This window comes from Heterodontus francisci, chromosome 11 (genome assembly GCF_036365525.1).
Source record: "Heterodontus francisci isolate sHetFra1 chromosome 11, sHetFra1.hap1, whole genome shotgun sequence".
Taxonomy (NCBI): Eukaryota; Metazoa; Chordata; class Chondrichthyes; order Heterodontiformes; family Heterodontidae; genus Heterodontus; species Heterodontus francisci.
In genome coordinates this window covers 120,993,645-121,016,075 of record NC_090381.1, presented here as the reverse complement: position 1 = coordinate 121,016,075, position 22,431 = coordinate 120,993,645, and the positions used below count along the sequence as shown (strand labels likewise).

At 51.2% G+C, this 22,431-nt stretch overlaps 1 protein-coding gene across 10 annotated transcripts in view; it reads right to left on the bottom strand.

Annotated features, from left to right (window-relative positions):
- The window catches only part of masp1 (MBL associated serine protease 1), a 354,556-nt gene extending 332,606 nt beyond the window's left edge, over nt 1–21,950 (bottom strand). For all 10 annotated transcript variants that reach the window (XR_010976007.1, XR_010976006.1, XM_068042858.1 and 7 more), the window contains exons 1-2: nt 21,839–21,950; nt 13,306–13,531 (exon numbers count right to left, since the gene is read on the bottom strand). Coding sequence is in view for 8 of the 10 variants with exons in the window: in XM_068042858.1 (XP_067898959.1) it covers nt 13,306–13,531; nt 21,839–21,876 (264 nt within the window). In the remaining 2 variants the exon portion in view is untranslated. The remainder of the gene's footprint in view (nt 1–13,305; nt 13,532–21,838) is intronic.
- Between the last annotated feature and the right edge of the window lie 481 nt (nt 21,951–22,431).

The window sequence follows — 22,431 nt, the reverse complement described above, 5'->3', positions numbered from 1 at the left end:
GCCCCTTTTATATTTTCACATCGAGGTGGCCTTTATTCCTCAGGCCCCCTTTATATACATATTTACAGTTTTAAAATAACTTTATTAAAACCAGATAAATAAACAAAACTCAAATTAAAATGCCATTCTCGGCGTCGACGATGCACTCCAGTCCCTGCGGTGCCCACCGGTCACGGAAGGCCTCAAGCGTACCGGCGGACACCGCATGCTCCTTCTCCAGGGACACCCGGGCGCGAACGTAACCGCGGAAGAGGGGCAGGCAATCGGGGAGGACGGACCCCCCGACGGCCCGCAGCCTGGACCTGTGATTTGCCACCTTGGCCAAGCCCAGGAGCAGACCGACGAGGAGATCCTCCTCCCGGCCCAAGCCCCTCCGCACCGGGTGCCCAAAGATCAGGAGCGTGGGACTGAAGTGCAGCCAGAACTTGAGGAGCAGCCCCTTCAGATACTCAAATAGGGGCTGCAACCTCGCACACTCCGTATATATGTGGAACACGGACTCGTCCAGGCCGCAGAAAGTACAGGCGGCCTGGGAGTCCGTGAACCTACTTAAAAGTCTATTGCACGGGACTGCTCTGTGCAACACCCTCCACCCCAGGTCCCCGGTGTAAAGGGGGAAGACTCCCGCGTAGAGAGACCTCCATCGGGGTATCCCCTCGCCGCCAGATGGTAACGCGGACCGCCAGGGCGTGTCCAGCCGGCTGACGAGGGCGAGGAAGTGGAGAGTGTGCAGGAGCAACCCGTACAGGAAACTCCTCCGCGCCGATTGGAATGGCACGGAGGGCATTTCCGAGAAGCGGCTCGGGTTGTGCGGGACCGGCTCCCGAGGAGGGTTTTGGGGCCTGGGTCCGATGAGCAGTTCCGGCCGAGCGGGGCTCAGCTCGGCCGGGATCGCTCCGCACTCCCGAGCCCCCTCGCCACCCGCAGTGACGGGCGTCCCAGGGGTTTCGGCTACTCCTCCACCCGCCGGACAGTCCCCGGAGTCGGCCTCCTGGACAGCGGAGGCGCTCTCCTCCGCCGGCGGGGGATCGCCCTGACTGGAGGCGACCATGTTCCAGACTCGGAATAGTTCCCGGTAAAAGACAGGCAATTCCCTCAGAGAGGCGCGAATAACGGACTCCACCGGGAGCTGCGTGTCGTCTTGAAGGCAGTGACACTGGCGGAAAAAGAACGTCGCCAGCACACACCATCTGGGAGGACGCTCGACGTACAGGTATCTCTGCAGGGTCCGAAGGCGGAGAGTCACAGCCTGGGTGTGGACGCACACCAGCGACTGGCCGCCCTCCTCAATCGGGAGACTCAGGACCGCGGCAGAGACCCAGTGTTTCCTCTTGCCCCAGAAGAAATCGACGAGTTTCTTCTGCATCTTGTTGGTGAATACAGGGGGCGGGGCCAAAGTGACCAACCGGTACCACAACATGGAGGCCACCAGTTTGTTTATGACCAACGCTCGGCCCCTGTAGGAAAGCACTCGGAGCAGTCCTGTCCAGCGCCCCAGCCGAGCGGTGACTTTCGCCTCCAACTCCTGCCAGTTTGCCGGCCAGGCTTCCTCAGCGGGGCAAAGGTGGACTCCCAGATAAAGGAGGTGCGTGGTGCTCCACGCAAAAGGTGTCATCTCCTCCGGCAGGGGGTCCACCCGCCACTGACCCACCAGGTGTCCGGAACATTTCTCCCAATTGATCCTCGCGGAGGACGCGGCAGAAAAAGTCTGCTGGCAGTCGCGCATCCTCCGCAAATCAACGGGATCTGTGACAGCGAGGAGCACGTCGTCGGCGTAAGCCGAGAGGACAACCCGCATGGCCGGCTCGCGCAGAGCCAATCCCGTCAACCTCCTGCAAAGCAGGCACAGGAAGGGCTCCACGCAGATGGTATACAATTGGCCGGACATGGGGCATCCCTGACGCACTCCTCTCCCAAAGCGAAGAGGCGCCGTCAAGGACCCGTTAACCTTAACTCGACACTCTGCGGCGGCGTATAAAAGTCGGACCCGGGCCACGAAATGCGGCCCGAGTCCGAAAGCGCTCAAAGTCCCGAAAAGGTATTCGTGATCCACCCTGTCGAACGCCTTCTGATCGAGGGAGAGAAAGGCGACCGACTGACCAGTCCTCTGGGAAAGATGGATCAGGTCCCGGACCAGGTGGATGTTGTCCTGGATGGACCGGCCCGGGACCGTGTAGGACTGGTCGGAGTGGATCATGTGGGCCAGCACGGAGCCCAGACGGGTAGACATAGCCCGGGCAAAGATCTTATAATCCGTGCTGAGGAGGGAGACCGGACGCCAGTTTTTAAGCAGGCGGAGATCGCCCCTCTTCGGCAGCAGGACGATGACCGCCCTGCGCCAAGAGAGGGGCATCTCCCTGGTCGCCATGCTTTCCCCCAGGACCCGCGCGTAATCGTCCCCCAAGACGTCCCAGAACGCCCTGAGGAACTCCACGGTCAACCCATCCAGCCCTGGGGATTTGCCCCTTGAGAGCTGGTGGAGGGCGCCAGTCAGCTCCGCCAACGTGAGCGGAGCCTCCAGTCCTTCGGCGCCCTCCGGGCTGACCTGCAGCAGGTCCTCCCACAAAACTCTGCGTGCATCCTCGCTGGACGGATCCGGAGAGAACAATGCACTGTAATAAGTACGGACCAGGAGGCCCAATCCCTCCGGATCCGTGATGGATGATCCGTCGTCGGCCAGCAGCTCGACGAGCTGCTTAGGGACACCCCGCCATTTTTCCAGCGAGTAGAAGAAGGGTGAGGCGCGGTCCAAATCTTCCAGGATCTGGATCCGCGACCTCATGTACGCGCCTCGGGACCCTATGAGCTGCAGGTCCCTCCCTTCTTCTCTTTGTACGCCTGCCACAGGGCCGGGTCCGCGACGGCATGACCGAGGCGGGATTCCAAGTCGAGCACCTCCCTCTCAAGGCGCCCGACCTCGGCTTCCCGCCTCTTGGTCGACCCCTTCGCGTACTCCTGACAGAAGACGCGGATGTGAGTCTTGCCCACATCCCACCATAGCCTCAAGGAGGGGAAGCCCCCCTGCTTCCTTCTCCAGTCGGCCCAGAATCGACAGAACGAGTCCCGAAATCGCACGTCCTCCAGCAGCCGGTTGTTAAAGTGCCAGTACGCAGACCCCGCCCGCGTGCGGAGCGGAGTGAACTCCACCCACACCAGGCGGTGGTCCGAGCACGGCACCAGCCGCATGGAGGCCGCCGAAACGCGGGAGACGTACGCCTGCGAAATGTAGAGGCGGTCGATTCGCGACCCCCCTCCTCCAGACCTCCACGTGAAGGCGCTGGAGTCGGGATGGAGATTCCGCCAGACGTCCACCAAGTTAAGGGAGCTGATCAGTCCCCTCAACTTCTCCACCGACGCTTGGCCGCGCTGGGGACCGGAGCGATCCCCCACCTCGAGGGTGCAGTTAAAATCCCCCCCGAGGATGATGCACTCGCCGCTATCGATGGAGCTCAAGAGAGCGGACACTTCTTCAAAGAAGCGCGCTTGCAAAGCGCCGGGCCTGGGCGCGTACACGTCCACAAAGTGGAGCGGCACGCTACCCAGGCGAACGGCGAGGTGGAGCAAGCGGCCCGGCACTAGCTCCTTGACCCCCAAGATCTCCGGCTGAAAAGTCGGGGCCAACAAGATAGCCACCCCACTAGAAATAGGGGTGAGGTGACTCATGTAGACCCCACCCTGCCACTCCAGGAGCCAGGTGGCTTCGTCTCCCGGAACGGTGTGGGTTTCCTGCAGAAAGCTCACCGCGTATCTCCCTTCCCTAAGGACTGAGAGATTGTGAAATCTGCGGTGAGCCCCTCTGATGCCGTTGATGTTGAGGCTGGCTATGGTTATCTTCATGTCAAAGGTACGTAAAACCCGTCACCAACAGCTCACTGTGAGGAGGGAGTGGAAGTGCACCTGGCCTTCTATTCCCCCAGCAACCCATTGAGGAACACATTAAAACGGCGCCTCTCAACCAGTTTCACGTCCGCGCGCTTGCCCGCTATCTTAAGGGCGGCACGGACGGACTGGATGATCAGCGCCAGATTCGACCAATGGCCGAGAGCCAGCTGAACTTTATCGCGGCAACCCCTGCAAGCCGCGAGGAAATCCCAGAGTTCCGCCGTGGGGATGAGAGGAGATTCGGTGGGAAGCACGAGGGACTCCACCACCTCACTGGCAATAGAATCAACATCATCCTCCGTGCCCCACACCGAATCCCCATCCTCCTCCGGGTCGTCACTGTCAGCGGCCGACACATCCACCACACACTGTGGGGCGGACGTCCCGGCCGCGCCAGCTGATCCCGCCTCTGTCACGATCCCACGCCCAGGATCGATGGCGGAGGAGTCCTCTCTGGGTTCTACTGTGAAACTGGAGCCTGTGGGCGCCAGCAGTTCAGGACCCCCCCTCCACCTCCGTCCCCAGGCCAATGAGTGGTCTAGGGGAGACAGAAGTTTCCGACTCCGGAAATCCAGCCGGAGGTGAGACCGGAGGCGGAGAGAGGAGGCCATCTCCCGCTCCGCCAGCACCCACAGGCCCAGCAGATGGGGCAGCATTCTCAGTTATAACCGGGTCGGGTGTCTCCTGGTTGGTGGTGGACTCCGGGTGGGAGGGCCGACCCTTTGGGGCACCGCCCTCCCCTCTACTCAGGGCGCCCGACCCAGTGGCAGTGGCAGAATGGGCGGCGTCCCCAGGCTCCCCCACCACAAGCAGGGCTCCACTGGCTTCCCCCGGAGGGGCCACATGTACAGGTGTCTCCCCCTCCCCTCCATCCTGAGGAATAGGGAGCTCCTGCCCAGACTTTGCAGCCTTGATGTTGGTGGTGGTGCTAAGGGGAACCTGAGGACCCGAAAGAGGAGACAGCTCCCCTCCAACAGATGGACCCTGCACCTCAGGGCCCCTTGTTACCTCGGCGGAGGGGTGCCTTCTCCTCTTTTTCCCACTAGGGCGCGGAGGCTCAGAGACCTCCATGTCATCAGAGGCCTCCGCACCCTCCTTTTTGTTCTTTTTAATCACCCTGGGCCTGAGCCCAGCCCTGGGACAGGTGGATTCCGTGGGAATGGGCTTTGGGCTGAGCTCAGGCTCGGGTTGTGTCAAAGTGTCCAGGGGACGCGCCTCTTGATGTTTCTTTTTTCTCCGCGTCTTCCTTCCACTCGGACGGACACTCCCCACCACGCCGAAGGCTGTGAAAACCACAGCCCCCGGAACCGACTGTTGGATGTGTGGGGGGAGTGGGAGGAGGTGCTGTGGAACCACCTTGGGCTGCCGAGGTGGAGCTGGCGGCCGGGATGTTGGGGCAGTTCTTACGAACATGCTTTAGCTGCCCAGACACACTCTGCTTCCGATGTGGTTTACACAGTTCAGAGAAAGTCTCTACATCTGGGCAGCTCCAGCTATCCCAGGCTAGCTCGTTGGGGTGGGGAGGGAGCTCCCATTCAATGCTGTTAAAACACAGGAGCTCCCTGTTCAAACAAACAACCACCCAAAGTCTTCCGGTCTCTTCCTTTCCCCCTCCCCACAACAATCAATGAAAGGGCTACAAAACCCAAACTCACAAGAGCTATCAGTTCTTCTAGTTTCCTACTTTCTTCTCACAAAAAGACAGATGGAAATCCTTAGTTTCAGTCTCAGTCTCTCCCTGTTGTAGCAGTCACACAGCCTCCAGCCTCTGCACACAGCAACAGTCAGCTGCACCTCGTTGATGCACTCAGCACCTCCAATTAGCCAGCAGCCAACCCCGTGCTGTACCTGTCCTGGGAGTGTTTGATGGGGACAGTGTAGAGTGAGCTTCACTCTGTATCTAACCCCGTGCTGTACCTGTCCTGGGAGTGTTTGATGGGGGACAGTGTAGAGTGAGCTTCACTCTGTATCTACCCCCGTACTGTACCTGTCCTGGGAGTGTTTGATGGGGACAGTGTGGAGTGAGCTTCACTCTGTATCTAACCCCGTGCTGTACCTGTCCTGGGAGTGTTTGATGGGGGACAGTGTAGAGTGAGCTTCACTCTGTATCTACCCCCGTACTGTACCTGTCCTGGGAGTGTTTGATGGGGACAGTGTGGAGTGAGCTTCACTCTGTATCTAACCCCGTGCTGTACCTGTCCTGGGAGTGTTTGATGGGGGACAGTGTAGAGGGAGCTTTACTCTGTATCTACCCCCGTACTGTACCTGTCCTGGGAGTGTTTGATGGGGACAGTGTGGAGGGAGCTTTACTCTGTATCTAACCCCGTGCTGTACCTGTCCTGGGAGTGTTTGATGGGGACAGTGTAGAGGGAGCTTTACTCTGTATCTAACCCCGTGCTGTACCTGTCCTGGGAGTGTTTGATGGGGACAGTGTAGAGTGAGCTTTACTCTGTATCTAACCCCGTGCTGTACCTGTCCTGGGAGTGTTTGATGGGACAGTGTAGAGGGAGCTTTACTCTGTATCTAACCCCAGTGCTGTACCTGTCCTGGGAGTGTTTGATGGGGACAGTGTGGAGGGAGCTTTACTCTGCATCTAACCCCAGTGCTGTACCTGTCCTGGGAGTGTTTGATGGGACAGTGTAGAGGGAGCTTTACTCTGTATCTAACCCCGTACTGTACCTGGCCTGGGAGTGTTTGATGGGAAAGTGTTTACATATTTGGGATATCCTGAGACTGTAAAAGCCACTCTATAAATACATGTTCTTTCTTATTCACACTCTGCACACTATTGGACTGCGAAACACTTTGCAACTTAATCCTAACAAGGTCAACGGCACTAACCAGTTCACCAACATTGTTAAACAACACTCGACTGAAATTGCCAAAATGATTTTTAAGCATTAATCCTGGTTGCATGTTAATTCTTGTTAGAATGGAGCCTCTGTGATGGGGAGAAGCTCCCTGTGTGGGAACCCGCAGTTCTATAAACAGATCTGATAGTCAGACTGCTACATGAACCACCAGAGGTTAAACAGCATATCAATATCCAAATAATTCAAAGATCACACGTCTATCTCCAGGAAACTTAAAGTGAAGAAAATCTGAAGACAAGACAAGTTCCCAATATTAATGAGAGCAGATAATTGCCTGAATCTTGATGCTGGTACGTTAATCAGTTTCAGATGTCAATTCTGCTAATTCTATTTCCAGGTGCATTATGATAACTAGAAACTAGATTTCACAGTAAGTAAAGAATGTTCTTTATAAAGCTTTTACAGACTAAAGCTGATCAATGGATTAATTGAACAAACCAGAGCCAGTTCACAGGCACAGATTTCATGAATTATAGAGTGTTTCCTGTGAACTTTTATTTCTGAGTTTGATATTTACCAAAATCCTTATGAATCAAGTGTAAATCTGAAAGTACCGGAGGTGCAGAGTGGGTACCTCAGTCCTGAATCAGAGGGAGAAATCTCACTTTCAACGGAATCGCTCATCCCAAGGGGGCTGGAATATTCCAGAATCTCTCCTTCATTGACCTGCTTTCATTCCAGCCTTTGCTGTTTTTGTTTTATTCGTATTGAATGGAATAAAATATCTTCAAGGTCTTACACGTGGGATGCACTTCCTCTGAGAGTGGCATTGGTGGTTTTTTCTTCACGCCTGCCAGTTCTCAGCTGAAATTCTGTTCCTCACCACAGCTCCACCAGAAGTGGGGACACTGCTTCTTCCCTCCGTGCAAAGTTATTGCTGCTTACTGCAGCTAGGGTCCCATCTCTGCTGCCCAGATCCTAACTCGCCCATCACCCATCCCCAGTGTTCATTAACCTACATTGGCAACACCTCAATTTTAAAATTCTCATTCTTATTTTCACGTCTTGCCCCTCCCTATCTCTGTCATCTCCTCCAGCCCCACGACTCTCCAAGATATCTACACTTCTCCATTTCTGGCCTCTTATGTACCCCCGATTTTAATCACTCTGTCATTGGTGTCCGTGCCTTCAGTTGCCAGGGCCCTAAGCTCTGGAATTCCCTGTCTGAACCTCTCCACCTTTCCTCCTTTAAGATGTTTAAAACCTACCCCTCTGACCAAACATTTGGTCTCTGCCCGAATATCGCCTTATGTGGCTCAGTGTCAATTTTTGTTTTAGAATCACTCCGAAAGCACTTTGGGATTTCTTTTGGGCCTCCTTATCTCGAGAGACAATGGATACGCGCCTGGAGGTGGTCAGTGGTTTGTGAAGCAGCGCCTGGAGTGGCTATAAAGGCCAATTCTGGAGTGACAGGCTCTTCCACAGGTGCTGCAGAGAAATTTGTTTGTTGGGGCTGTTGCACAGTTGGCTCTCCCCTTGCGCCTCTGTCTTTTTTCCTGCCAACTACTAAGTCTCTTCGACTCGCCACAATTTAGCCCTGTCTTTATGGCTGCCCGCCAGCTCTGGCGAATGCTGGCAACTGACTCCCACGACTTGTGATCAATGTCACACGATTTCATGTCGCGTTTGCAGACGTCTTTATAACGGAGACATGGACGGCCGGTGGGTCTGATACCAGTGGCGAGCTCGCTGTACAATGTGTCTTTGGGGATCCTGCCATCTTCCATGCGGCTCACATGGCCAAGCCATCTCAAGCGCCGCTGACTCAGTAGTGTGTATAAGCTGGGGATGTTGGCCGCTTCAAGGACTTCTGTGTTGGAGATATAGTCCTGCCACCTGATGCCAAATATTCTCCGAAGGCAGCGAAGATGGAATGAATTGAGACGTCGCTCTTGGCTGGCATACGTTGTCCAGGCCTCGCTGCCGTAGAGCAAGGTACTGAGGACACAGGCCTGATACACTCGGACTTTTGTGTTCCGTGTCAGTGCGCCATTTTCCCACACTCTCTTGGCCAGTCTGAACATAGCAGTGGAAGCCTTACCCATGCGCTTGTTGATTTCTGCATCTAGAGACAGGTTACTGGTGATAGTTGAGCCTAGGTAGGTGAACTCTTGAACCACTTCCAGAGCGTGGTCGCCAATATTGATGGATGGAGCATTTCTGACATCCTGCCCCATGATGTTCGTTTTCTTGAGGCTGATGGTTAGGCCAAATTCATTGCAGGCAGACGCAAACCTGTCGATGAGACTCTGCAGGCATTCTTCAGTGTGAGATGTTAAAGCAGCATCGTCAGCAAAGAGGAGTTCTCTGATGAGGACTTTCCGTACTTTGGACTTCGCTCTTAGACGGGCAAGGTTGAACAACCTGCCCCCTGATCTTGTGTGGAGGAAAATTCCTTCTTCAGAGGATTTGAACGCATGTGAAAGCAGCAGGGAGAAGAAAATCCCAAAAAGTGTGGGTGCGAGAACACAGCCCTGTTTCACACCACTCAGGATAGGAAAGGGCTCTGATGAGGAGCCACCATGTTGAATTGTGCCTTTCATATTGTCATGGAATGAGGTGATGATACTTAGTAGCTTTGGTGGACATCCGATCTTTTCTAGTAGTCTGAAGAGACCACGTCTGCTGACGAGGTCAAAGGCTTTGGTGAGATCAATGAAAGCAATGTAGAGGGGCATCTGTTGTTCACGGCATTTCTCCTGTATCTGACGAAGGGAGAACAGCATGTCAATAGTCGATCTCTCTGCACGAAAGCCACACTGTGCCTCAGGGTAGACGCGCTCGGCCAGCTTCTGGAGCCTGTTCAGAGCGACTCGAGCAAAGACTTTCCCCACTATGCTGAGCAGGGAGATTCCACGGTAGTTGTTGCAGTCACCGCGGTCACCTTTGTTTTTATAGAGGGTGATGATGTTGGCATCGCGCATGTCCTGGGGTACTGCTCCCTCGTCCCAGCACAGGCATAGCAGTTCATGTAGTGCTGAGAGTATAGCAGGCTTGGCACTCTTGATTATTTCAGGGGTAATGCTGTCCTTCCCAGGGGCTTTTCCGCTGGCTAGGGAATCAATGGCATCACTGAGTTCCGATTTGGTTGGCTGTATGTCCAGCTCATCCATGACTGGTAGAGGCTGGGCTGCATTGAGGGCAGTCTCAGTGACAGCATTCTCCCTGGAGTACAGTTCTAGGTAGTGCTCAACCCAGCGGTCCATCTGTTTGTGTTGGTCAGTGATTGTGTCCCCCGATTTAGATTTGAGGGGGGTGATCTTCTTGATGGTTGGCCCAAGAGCTCTCTTCATGCCATCATACATTCCTCTGATGTTTCCGGTGTCTGAGGCCAGCTGAATATGGCTGCATAGGTGTTGCCAGTAGTCGTTTGCGCAACGCCTAGCTGTTCTTTGTGCAGTACTTCTGGCTGCTTTAAGTGCTGCAGATGTTAAATCGCTGGGGGCTTTCTTGTAGTTCAAAAGTGCAATGCGCTTAGCGGCTATGACAGGTTCCAGCTCTTCATTATGAGATTGAAACCAGTCTGCATTTCTCTTCGCACTTTTGCCGTAGGTGGTCAAAGCTGACTCATAGATGGCGTCTCTGATGTGGGCCCACTTGGTCTCAGCATCCCCTGTGGGAGTGTTTTGAAGGGCTGCTACAAGTGAATTTAGAAATTTTTGTAACAGCTGTGGGTGAGAAATTCTGCTCGTGTTGATGCGCGGGTGGCCCTTCTGCTTGGAATGATGCAACTTCTTTGGTCTGAGTCTAACCTTGCTGCACACCAGGGAGTGGCTTTGGGATTAAAAGTGCTATAAAAATGCGATTTGATGTTGTCCTCACCCTTTGATGTTCATCTTGGCTTGTACTGGATATTCAGTCAAACATGGGTCTTGTTCACTCTTCTTACAGGCTCCAGGAACCCTGGCCATCCTGCCCCTGACTCCAGGACCTCGAAGAGGAAGAAACTTTCCAACTCCTGGAGAGACCATGGAGTTGGTGACTTATTCAAAGATTCTTTAACCTTTCCATTACTTACTGCAGGAGCACAGCCGAGGAGGTGAAACACGGTCAATGGGGAAATGCGGTGGATGTGGAGTACATGGACTTTAGAAAAGTACCTGACAAGGTCTCACCTGGGAGGAAGCACTGGAGAGGATTAAGGGGTATAGAATTAAGGAGAGGATAACAAACCGAGAGTAGGAGTTTCGGGCAGTTTCTCGGAGGAGTTGAAAGTAGATAGCAGTGCCCCACCGGGTTCTGTTCTGGGGCCACTTCTCTTCACTGTCTACATCAATGATTTGGATATTTTTATTATTCATTGTGAGGATGTGGGTGTCCCTGGCAAGGCTGACATTTATCTGCATCCCTAGACGCCTTAAGGTGGTGCTGGTTTGCCTTCTTCTTGAACTGAATTATTCTTAGACCACTTCAGAGGACAGTTAGAGTCAAAGAACATGAGGAGGCCATTCAACCCCTCAAATCTGTTCCACTATTCAATTAGATCATGGCTGATCTGTATCTTAACTCCATTAAACACCTCAATTAGATCACCCCTTAATCTATATTCAGAGGAATACAAGTCTTGTCTATGCAACCTGTCCAAAACATTAAACCTTCTAAGCCCCAGCGTCATTCTGGTGAACATGCACAGCAATCTCTCTAACACCAATATATCCTTCCTGAGATGCAGTGCCCAGAACTGAATGCAGTTACTCGAAGGGGTATAACCAAGGCTCTGTAGCATAACCTGCTATCTTTTGTATTCCAGCCCCTTGAGATATAGGCCAACATTAAGCAAAATGGCCAAAACGGCTAATAGGATGTTAGCTTTTATAACTAGAGTTAGAATATAAAAGAGGATTTTTTTTCTACAAAGCCCTGGGTAAGACCTGATCTGGAGCACCATGTACAGTACTGGGCACCACGCCTCATAAAGAGTGCAGTGCGGATTCACCAAAATGTTCCCAGGGCTCCAAGAGTTACATTCTGAAGGGAGATTACACATGAGGCATGTATTCCCTAGAATATAGAAGGTTAAGGGATGATATGATTGAGAAAGGATTTTGAAAGGAATTGATATGGTAGAGAAAGAAAGCTTTTCTGCTGGGGGAGTCTAGGGCAAGGGGATATAACCTTAAGATCAGAGTCAGACCATTCAGAGAGAATTAGGTAACATTTCTTCACACAAAGATAGATTAACTGGTCATTATCACATTGCTTCTGTGTGCAAACTAGCTGCCATTATAACAGTGACTACATTTCAAAACTACTTCATTGGCTGTAAAGCACTTTGGGATGTCCTGAGGTTGTGAACCATGCTATAGAAATGCAAGTCTTTCTTTTTCTTTTCTTTCTTACAAAGGGTGGTAGATGTGTGGAACTGTCTCCCATAAAAGCAGTAGATGCTAGCTCCATTTTCAAATGGAGGTCGATAGACTTTTGCTAGCCAAGGGTATTTTGGGATATGGAGCCAAGGCCAGTGGATGGGGTTAAGATCTCGATCAGCTTTGAGCCCTCTGAATTGCAGAATATATTCAAGGGGCTGAATGGCCCACTCCTGTTCTTATGTTCCCAATCCAATAAACTTACTGATTTTTTTTGTAGCTGTCCACCAGCTTTCAGTGATTCCTGTTCATGGACCCATAAATCGCTCTGTTCATCCACAATTCCCAGCTTCTCACCATTTAGAAAATACTTGGATTTATCTTTTCTAGGTCCAAAGTGGATGACCTCACACTTCCCCACATTCAATTCCATTTGTCAAAGTTTTGCCCACTCAATTAATCTATCAATGTCTCTTTGCAACTTTCTGCTCCCATCTAAATGGCTCTAAAAAAAATAGACACAGATTTAAACTGTACTGGTTGCATTAGGAGGTGTATGCTTGTAATTTGTAATTCTGTAAAGATTGGCTCCAGTTCTATCCTTCCCCAATTGGCTTTCTGGAATAGAACACAGGCATCTCTCGCAGAGGAAAGTGGGCTTCCTTCCGTAATCCATCGATTCAGAGAATTTCACAAACAAAAAAAGAGGCCATTCAGCTCATTGCCCCTCTGCTCTCTCTCTGAAACAGCTATCCACTCACTCCCATATCTCCCCCACAACTTTCCCAAAATCCTATTAAATTATTATTCACTGGAACATCCTTCCTAACAGCACTGTGGTTGTACCCACACCAAGTGGACTGCAGTGGTTCAAGAAGGCAGCTCACCACCACCTTCTCAAGGGCAATTAGGGATGAGCTAGACCGCAATGCTCACAACCCACGAAAAAAGTAAAAAAAACTTCTCTTTTAGAGGTTATTATTGATTCTGCATTGTTTGGGTGTTTGTTAGTGTCAGGGACTGATCAATTTATTACTGAAGTATATTCAGACTCACGGAAGACAATCACCCTCACCTGCGAGGGTGCGCCAATGTGTGAATTGACATTTGATGAGTTTTAAAGTTCTCCTTGCAGTTGTCTAGGGCAGTTATAAAAATTGCATTGTTTGCCGAGACACAGACACAGCGATCAGGAAGATAAAGAATATCAGCTGATCTGGGAATAGTGTGTGTTTCCATCTCACCTTCACATAGTCATATTCACAGAGGTAGGAGGGCTCCAGATCAAAGTGCATGAAGTAGAGTTTGATTCGGAATCCAGTGGGCACCGTGATATTCCAGGTCACGTCTAAATCACTCGGGTAACCTTCCGGGTAATTGGGAGACTGAATCTGCCCGAACATCCCGGCCAGTTCAGTGACATTTGCTCCACCTGGAGAAAAGAGGCACAGCACGAACAACCAGAAGCATCTGCCAAGGAAGAGAGTGAGAAGTGATTAGAAACAAGATGTTTGAACACCAGAAGATGCAGACAGTGCGCTGGGAGAGGAATTAACAACCGGAATCAAATATTTCATCATTTAAACGTTGCTGTACAAGAAGCCGGACCAAACAGGGCACAAATTAAACCAGCAAGTGAGAGTCACATTTATACAGGGATATGATAAAGATAAGAGACTATTCAGAGAACAGGAGGAGACGATTCAGCTCCTCGGCTGTGTTCCACCATTCAATAAGATCACGGTTTATCTGTATCCTAACTCCAGCCACTTACCTTAGAATCACAGAATCAGTGAAAGTTTAAGGCAGAGAAAGAGGCCACTTGGCCCATCGTGTCTGTGCCGGCCGAAAAATGATTGACCTATTCTAATCCGACTTTCCAGCATTTGGTCCGTAGCCCTGCAGATTACGGCACTTGAGGTGCATATTCTTTTGAATGAGTTGAGGGTTTCTGCCTCTACTACCCTTTCAGGCAGTGAGTTCCAGACCCCACCATCCTCTGGGTGAAAAAGTCTTTCCTCATCTCTCCACTAATTTTTTTACCAATCACTTATAATCTATGCACCCTAGTCACTGACCTCTCTGCTAAGGTGAATAGACCCTTCACCTTCACTATCCAGGCCCCACAAGATTTTGTATATTCCAGCCAACCTTGACTCCACATCCATTGATACCTTTGCAGAGCAAAAATCTATGGATATCAGATTTTAAATGATTAACTGAGCCTCAGTATCTACTGCTTTCCATGGGAGAGAGTTCCACACTTCTGCCACCCTTTACATGAAGAAATGTTTCCTAACTTCTCTCCTCTATGTCCTGACTTTGATTCCAAGGTTATGTCCCCTGTCCCAGATCCTCCCCCAACAACCAGCAGAAAGTGTTTCTTGCTATTTACCTATCAATTCCTTTCAAAATACTAAAAGTGCAATCAAATCAATCCTTAACCTTCTATATGCAAGGGAATACAAACCTAGTTTATGCAACCTCTCCTCATAATCTAATTTCTGGAATTCTGATAACATTGCAGGGAATCTGTGCTAAACTCCTGCCAAGGTCAATATATCCTTGATAAGTTGCAGTTCCCAGAAATGTACAGAGTATTCTAGATGTGGTCTATCCAGAGCTTTGTACAACTGTCGCAAAACTTCTTCTCCTTCATATTCATCATTTTTTGTATCTACTATATTTTGGTGATTAGTGTACATCAACACCTAACTCTCTTCAGCTCCCCACTATTCCTAACTTTTCACCTTTCAAATAATAAACGGATCAATACTTTTTGGTCTAAAATGGATGACCTCACACTTACCTACATAGAAATCAATTTGTCACATTTTTGTCTACTCATTTAATCGATCCATGTGTCTTTGTCATTTTATGCTCCTGCCGACTACCCCACTAATTTTTATCTCATTGGCAAACTTGGATATATGGCTCTCGATGATAATGAATAGTTGATGCCCCAGCACAGATCCTTGTGGGAGACCACGAGTCACTTCCTTCCAATTTCAGTGCAGACCCACTATCTCTACTCTCTGTCTTCTATCACCCAACCAGATAAATCATTTGCCTTCAATTCCATGAGCTTTAATTTTAGTCAACAGTTGCTGATGTGAAAACTTATCAAATTCCTCTGAAAGTCCATATAAACTACATTCATAGGCATTCCCCTGTCTAATACAGTTTGTTCCTCAAAAAATTCAATTAGGAGGAATTGTGTTTGTATATTGTACTTCACGACCTCAGGACATCCCAAAGTGCCTTACAGTTAATTACGTACTTTCAATATGTTGACACTGTCACATTGTAGGCAATTCAGCAATCAAAACTGCAAGCCCTCACAAACAGCAACGTAAGAATGACCAGATAATCTTTTTTTGGTGATATTAGTTGAGGGATAAATATTGCCCAGGACACTGGGGAGAACTCCCCTGCTATATGTTGAAATAGTACCAAAGGATCTTTTATGTCCACTTGAGGCAGCAAACAAGGCATCAGTTTAACATTGCCGCCAAAAGACAGTGCGGCACTCCCTCAGTACAGACCCTCCGACAGTGCGGCACTCCCTCAGTATAGACCCTCCGACAGTGCGGCACTCCCTCAGTACAGACCCTCCGACAGTGCGGCACTCCCTCAGTACAGACCCTCCGACAGTGCGGCACTCCCTCAGTACAGACCCTCCTGCAGTGCAGCACTCCCTCAGTACAGACCCTCCGACAGTGCGGCACTCCCTCAGTACAGATCCTCCTGCAGTGCAGCACTCCTTCAGTACTAACCCTCCGACAGTGCGGCACTCCCTCAGTACAGACCCTCCTGCAGTGCAGCACTCCCTCAGTACTGACCCTCCGACAGTGCAGCACTCCCTCCGTACTGACCCTCCGCCAGTGCAGCACTCCCTCAGTACTGACCCTCCTGCAGTGCAGCACTCCCTCAGTACTGACCCTCCGACAGTGCGGCACTCCCTCAGTACTGACCCTCCTGCAGTGCAGCACTCCCTCCATACTGACCCTCCGCCAGTGCAGCACTCCCTCCATACTGACCCTCCTGCAGTGCAGCACTCCCTCAGTACTGACCCTCCTGCAGTGCAGCACTCCCTCCATACTGACCCTCCGCCAGTGCAGCACTCCCTCCATACTGACCCTCCTCCAATGCAGCACTCTCTCCATACTGACCCTCCGACAGTGCAGCACTCCATCAGTACTGACCCTCCTGCAGTGCAGCACTCCCTCAGTACTGACCCTCCGACACTGCAGCACTCCATCAGTACTGACCATCCGACACTGCAGCACTCCCTCAGTCCTGCCCCTCCGACACTGCAGCACACCCTCAGTACTGACCCTCCGACACTGCAGCACTCCCTCAGTACAGACCCTCCGACAGTGCGGCACTCCCTCAGTACAGACCCTCCGACACTGCAGCACTCCCTCAGTACAGACCCTCCGACAGTGCGGCACTCCCTCAGTACAGACCCTCCGACACTGCAGCACTCCCTCAGTACAGACCCTCCGACAGTGCGGCACTCCCTCAGTACAGACCCTCCGACACTGCAGCACTCCCTCAGTACAGACCCTCCAACAGTGCGGCACTCCCTCAGTCCTGCCCCTCCAACACTGCAGCACTCCCTCAGTACTGACCCTCCAACACTGCAGCACTCCCTCAGTACAGACCCTCCGACACTGCAGCACTCCCTCAGTACAGACCCTCCGACAGTGCGGCACTCCCTCAGTACAGACCCTCCGACACTGCAGCACTCCCTCAGTACTGACCCTCCGCCAGTGCAGCACTCCCTCAGTACTGACCCTCCGCCAGTGCGGCACTCCATCAGTACTGACCCTCCGCCAGTGCAGCACTCCCTCCATACTGACCCTCCGCCAGTGCAGCACTCCATCAGTACTGACCCTCTGACATTGCAGCACTCCCTCCATACTGACCCTCCGCCCGTGCAGCACTCCCTCAGTACTGACCCTCCGACACTGCAGCACTCCCTCAGTACAGACCCTCCGACAGTGCAGCACTCCCTCCATACTGACCCTCCGCCAGTGCAGCACTCCCTCAGTACTGACCCTCCGACACTGCAGCACTCCATCAGTACTGACCCTCCTGCAGTGCAGCACTCCATCAGTACTGACCCTCCTGCAGTGCAACACTCCCTCCATACTGACCCTCCGCGTGCAGCACTCCCTCAGTACTGACCCTCCGACACTGCAGCACTCCCTCAGTACAGACCCTCCGACAGTGCAGCACTCCCTCAGTACTGACCCTCCTGCAGTGCAGCACTCCCTCCATACTGACCCTCCGCCAGTGCAGCACTCCCTCCATACTGACCCTCCGACACTGCAGCACTCCCTCAGTACTGACCCTCCGACAGTGCAGCACTCCATCAGTACTGACCCTCCTGCAGTGCAGCACTCCCTCCATACTGACCCTCCGCCAGTGCAGCACTCCCTCAGTACTGACCCTCCGACACTGCAGCACTCCCTCAGTACTGACCCTCCGACACTGCAGCACTCCCTCAGTACTGACCCTCCGACAGTGCAGCACTCCATCAGTACTGACCCTCCTGCAGTGCAGCACTCCCTCCATACTGACCCTCCGCCAGTGCAGCACTCCCTCCATACTGACCCTCCGCCAGTGCAGCACTCCCTCAGTACTGACCCTCCGCCAGTGCAGCACTCCCTCCATACTGACCCTCCGCCAGTGCAGCACTCACTCAATACTGACCCTCCGACACTGCAGCAATCCCTCAGTACTGACCCTCCGACAGTGCGGCACTCCCTCCATACTGACCCTCCGACAGTGTAGCACTCCCTCCATACCGACCCTCCGACAGTGCAGCACTCCCTCAGTACTGCACTGGAGTGTCAGCTTTGATTTTTATGCTCAGTTCTCTGGAGTGGGATTGAACAGTGCTCCCCACTGGGCTACAGCTCACACTTGATTCGTCCTGGTAGACATGACCTACTTTTATAAATCCATGTTGACTCTCTCAAATCAACTTAATTTCTTGTAATGCTCAGTCACTCTGTCCTTAATTATATATACCAACAAATTCCTGCAACAGATGCAAGACTAACTGATTTCTCTCTGTTCCCTTTCTTAAATAATGAAGTGACATTTGCAATTTTATAATCTAAAGGGACAATTCCTGAATTGAGAGAGCTTTGGACAATTCTGTCTGAGGAATCTGCAATTTCCTAACCTACTTCCTTTAAAACTCTTGTTGGTGCCATTATTTTTCTAAAGCTGTTTTCCTGCTTATGTTAACTTTAGTCAGTTGCAGTCCTTGATACATTATTAATTTCACTGGAATGTCAGGTATATTCCGTTCTTGCTGTACGGTAAAGACTGACACAAAGTAATTGTTCAACAAATCTGCCATTTCCAGCTTTTCATTTGCAAAAGTAGCCACTTCTGTGTTTAAAGGTCTCACATTACTCTGGACTACCTGAAAACTTAGTTAATATTGTTTCAGTTTATAATGCTATTTACACCTCTCACCAGATAATTTTGTCTTCCTTTGCTGTTCTTTATGTCTCTCCCAGTCCACTGGATCTACATTATTCTTTGCACTTATGTATGCTCTTTCTTTTAGTTTTATCTTATCTCTCACCTCTTTTGTCGACTGTAGCTGTTGCAATAGGTAGATGGAGCTCTTGCCTTTAGCAGTATATGCTGATCCTGTATTAAGCTGAACTCCTTTTGAACATCTCTCACTGTTCATCTGTACCTTTACCTGTTAACTGTTTTGATCAGTTAGCAGCTGTAAGTCTCTGTCTCATCCTGATAAAGTTAACCTTTCCAAAATCTACAATCTTATTTACTTGTGTTAAGTTTCTCCTTTTCAAACCTAATATTGAATTTGATCATATTATGAACAGTGTTGGATAAATGTTTCCTTGCTGAGCATTATTAACTCTTCCTGGCTAATTACATATTACTGAATCTAGTATGACCTGCCCTCTTGTTGGTGCAAGAATATATATTGGTCCAGAAAATGATCTTGAATGCACTCAAGAAATTCACTACCTTTCTGATTGGGAGCAGCAATGTAGCTCAATCTTTATGAAAATTAAAACCTCCATTTCAAACAACTTTGCTTTTGCTACAAACCTCTCTAATCCATGAATTAATATATTGTTATTATTGGTGTGATCAGGAGGCCTGTAGACAACTCCCATTACAGAATTAAGTCCTGTGCTATCCTCAATTCTAACCATCTTGTTTGATGCCACCATCGACAAGGTAGTGGACAATAGGATGTCAAAAGCAAACAATACATTTGGTAGACTCTACAAACGTGTGTGGAGCAACCACAGCCTCAGAGCACAGACCAAACTCAAAATGTACAAAGCCGTAGTCCTCACCACCCTTCTGTATGGCACTGAGTCATGGGTCCTATACTGCCGTCATGTACACCTTCTAGAGCACTTCCATCAGCGCTGCCTCCACAGCATCCTCAAGATCCGCTGGCAGGACCGCATCACAAACAGTGAAGTCCTGGAAACAGCCAACATCAGCAGCATCGAGGCCATCCTCCTGCAAGACAACTGTGTTGGGTGGGTCACATTGCCCGGATGGACGACAGACGCCTGCCCAAGATTGTGTTGTATGGAGAGCTGACCACAGGTAAATGGAACAGAGGGGCCCCATGCAAATGTTTCAAGGACTCTCTAAAGAAGTCTCTCTCTGTGTGCCACATCGACCATCGTCAGTGGGAAGCACAGGCCATAGATCGTGATGCCTGGAGATGCTACATCAGGAGGGCAACAGAAACCTCTGAGACTGAGCGAAGAACCAGCATGAAAGAGAAAGGAGGAGAAGGATAGATCCAATTGCCCCCAGCAGTGACTACACCTTCACTTGTACCCGCTGTAGGAGAATATGCTGGTCATGGATAGGCCTAACTAACCACCAGCGAGCCTGCAACCGATGATTACAACCTTCCCAAAATCTGAATCTGCAAAGAAATGCCAATGGAGAGAACCATAGAGCCTCTGCTGATTACTTTCCTTACATATATCTTCCATTACTAATGTTGTCATAATATCCTTCATCAATAAGACCACCTCTCCCCCTCTTCCAGTTTCCTGACCCTTTTAAAGACATTATAACCTGGAATATATAACTGTCAATCGTGACCAGTTTGCAGCCATGTTTAGATTAGAGATACAGCACTGAAACAGGCCCTTCGGCCCACCGAGTCTGTGCCGAACATCAACCACCCATTTATACTAATCCTACACTAATCCCATATTCCCAACAAACATCCCCACCTGTCCCTATATTTCCCTACCACCTACCTATACTGGTGACAATTTATAATGGCCAATTTACCTATCAACCTGCAAGTCTTTTGGCTTGTGGGAGGAAACCGGAGCACCCGGAGAAAACCCACGCAGACCAGGGAGAACTTGCAAACTCCACACAGGCAGTACCCGGAATCGAACCCGGGTCCCTGGAGCTGTGAGGCTGCGGTGCTAACCACTGCGCCACTGTGCCGCCCGTGTCTCTGCAATCGTCTCCATGTCATACCCTCAAAGCTGTAATTCACTCAATGTTTTATCCAAACAGGGCACAATTTAAGCCCCTGTGTGTGTGTGAGAGTGAAACCACTTTGAAATAAGAACTCGCTACAGATCCAAACAGGGCCTACTCTCTCCCACTAAGAGCTGTTGAGGCTTGCAGAGGGTGGCCATTTGTCTGGTTTTATGCCAGACCATCTGCTTTTCAGCTGGTCTGTCCAGTATTCTAGCGTTAGGATGGAAGAATCATTTAAAGAGGCATGCAACTAAAGTAATTTTGCAAAATACAGGAGTCTAAAAAAGAATCACTAGCCCGGAATAGACTGCAATTCAGTTTGCTGTTCTCATCAATGTTTTTCACTTAAAATGAATCTATTAGACTCATTATTAGTTGTGGGCTTGTGAAGGGAGGCTTGGATCATGTCCCCTCGCTGTGTTTGCTGCTTTGTCTCTTCTGCTGGCCACCGTAGGCTTGAGGGTCAATTTTTTTATTGGTTCATGTGGTGTGAGCATCACTGGCAAGACCAGCATTTACTGCCCAGAATCTCTAGACTGAGATGAAGGATTCTGATTGAGTAAATACATGAAAATCTAAAAATCTAAAATCTAGAAACTACGGGGTAACTCGAGTAAAAATCCAGCACAAGCTTGACGGGCTGAATGTCCTCCTCCTGTTTCTATCCCTGTAAAAATCCAGCACAGGTTTGATGGGCTTAATGGCCTCTTCCTGTTCTATCCCATAAAAATACAGCACAAGCTTGACGGGCTGAATGGCCTCCTCCTGTTTCTATCCCAGTAAAAACCCAGCACAGGCTTAACGGGCTGAATGGCCTCATCCTGTTTCTATCCCAGTAAAAATCCAGCACAAGCTTGACGGGCTGAATGTCCTCCTCCTGTTTCTATCCCTGTAAAAATCCAGCACAGGTTTGATGGGCTGAATGGCCTCTTCCTGTTTCTATCCCATAAAAATACAGCACAAGCTTGACGGGCTGAATGGCCTCCTCCTGTTTCTATCCCAGTAAAAATCCAGCACAGTTTGATGGGCTGAATGGCCTCCTCCTGTTTCTATCCCAGTATTTTAACGGGAATGTTTGAGCTCAATGTAACTATGGGGGAAGTGAGAGCAGCGGCTGAGGCCCCGCTGAAACAAAGCGCAGCTCAATAATAACCAGAGTCACCGCACAAAGAGTGTCTGTCTGTCTGTCTGTCTGTCTCCCCCCTCCCCACATCGCCCCCGGACCGACTCGGCACTCACCCCATTCCGCTTTGCCCCACTTCACCAACTGCTCTCATTCACGTCCCCGATCTGCGGCCACAGAATTCACCACAAACCCGACCGGTCGCAATTCAGTGACTCCGAGCGGAAACTCCCGCCCACAGCCTCAGGCTGCAGCCGCTGGCACCCTCCCAAAACCTCCAACCCTCCTCCCATATCAATGGAAACCACCCCCCACTCTCCCATCTCCCCTCTCCCTCCTCTCCCCCCTCTCCTCCTCTCTCCCTCCCCTCCCCTTCCCCCCTCCCCCTCCTCTCCCCCCTCCCCCTCCTCCCCCCGCCCCCTCCCGCCCCCTCCCCTCCCCCTCCTCCCCTCTTCCCCCCCTCCCCCTCCTCTTCCCCCCTCCCCTCCTCTCCCCCTCCCCTCCCCTCCCTCCCCTCCCCTCCCTCCCCCTCCCCTCCCCCTCCCCTCCCCTCCCCCCTCCCCCTGCTCTTCCCCCTCCCCCTCCCCCCTTCCCCCTCCCCCCTTCCCTCCCCCCTCCCCTTCCCTCCCCCTCCCTTCCCTCTCCCCCTCCCCTTCCCTCTCCCCCTCCCCTCCCCTCCCCTCCCCCTCCCCCTCCCCCCTCCCCCTCA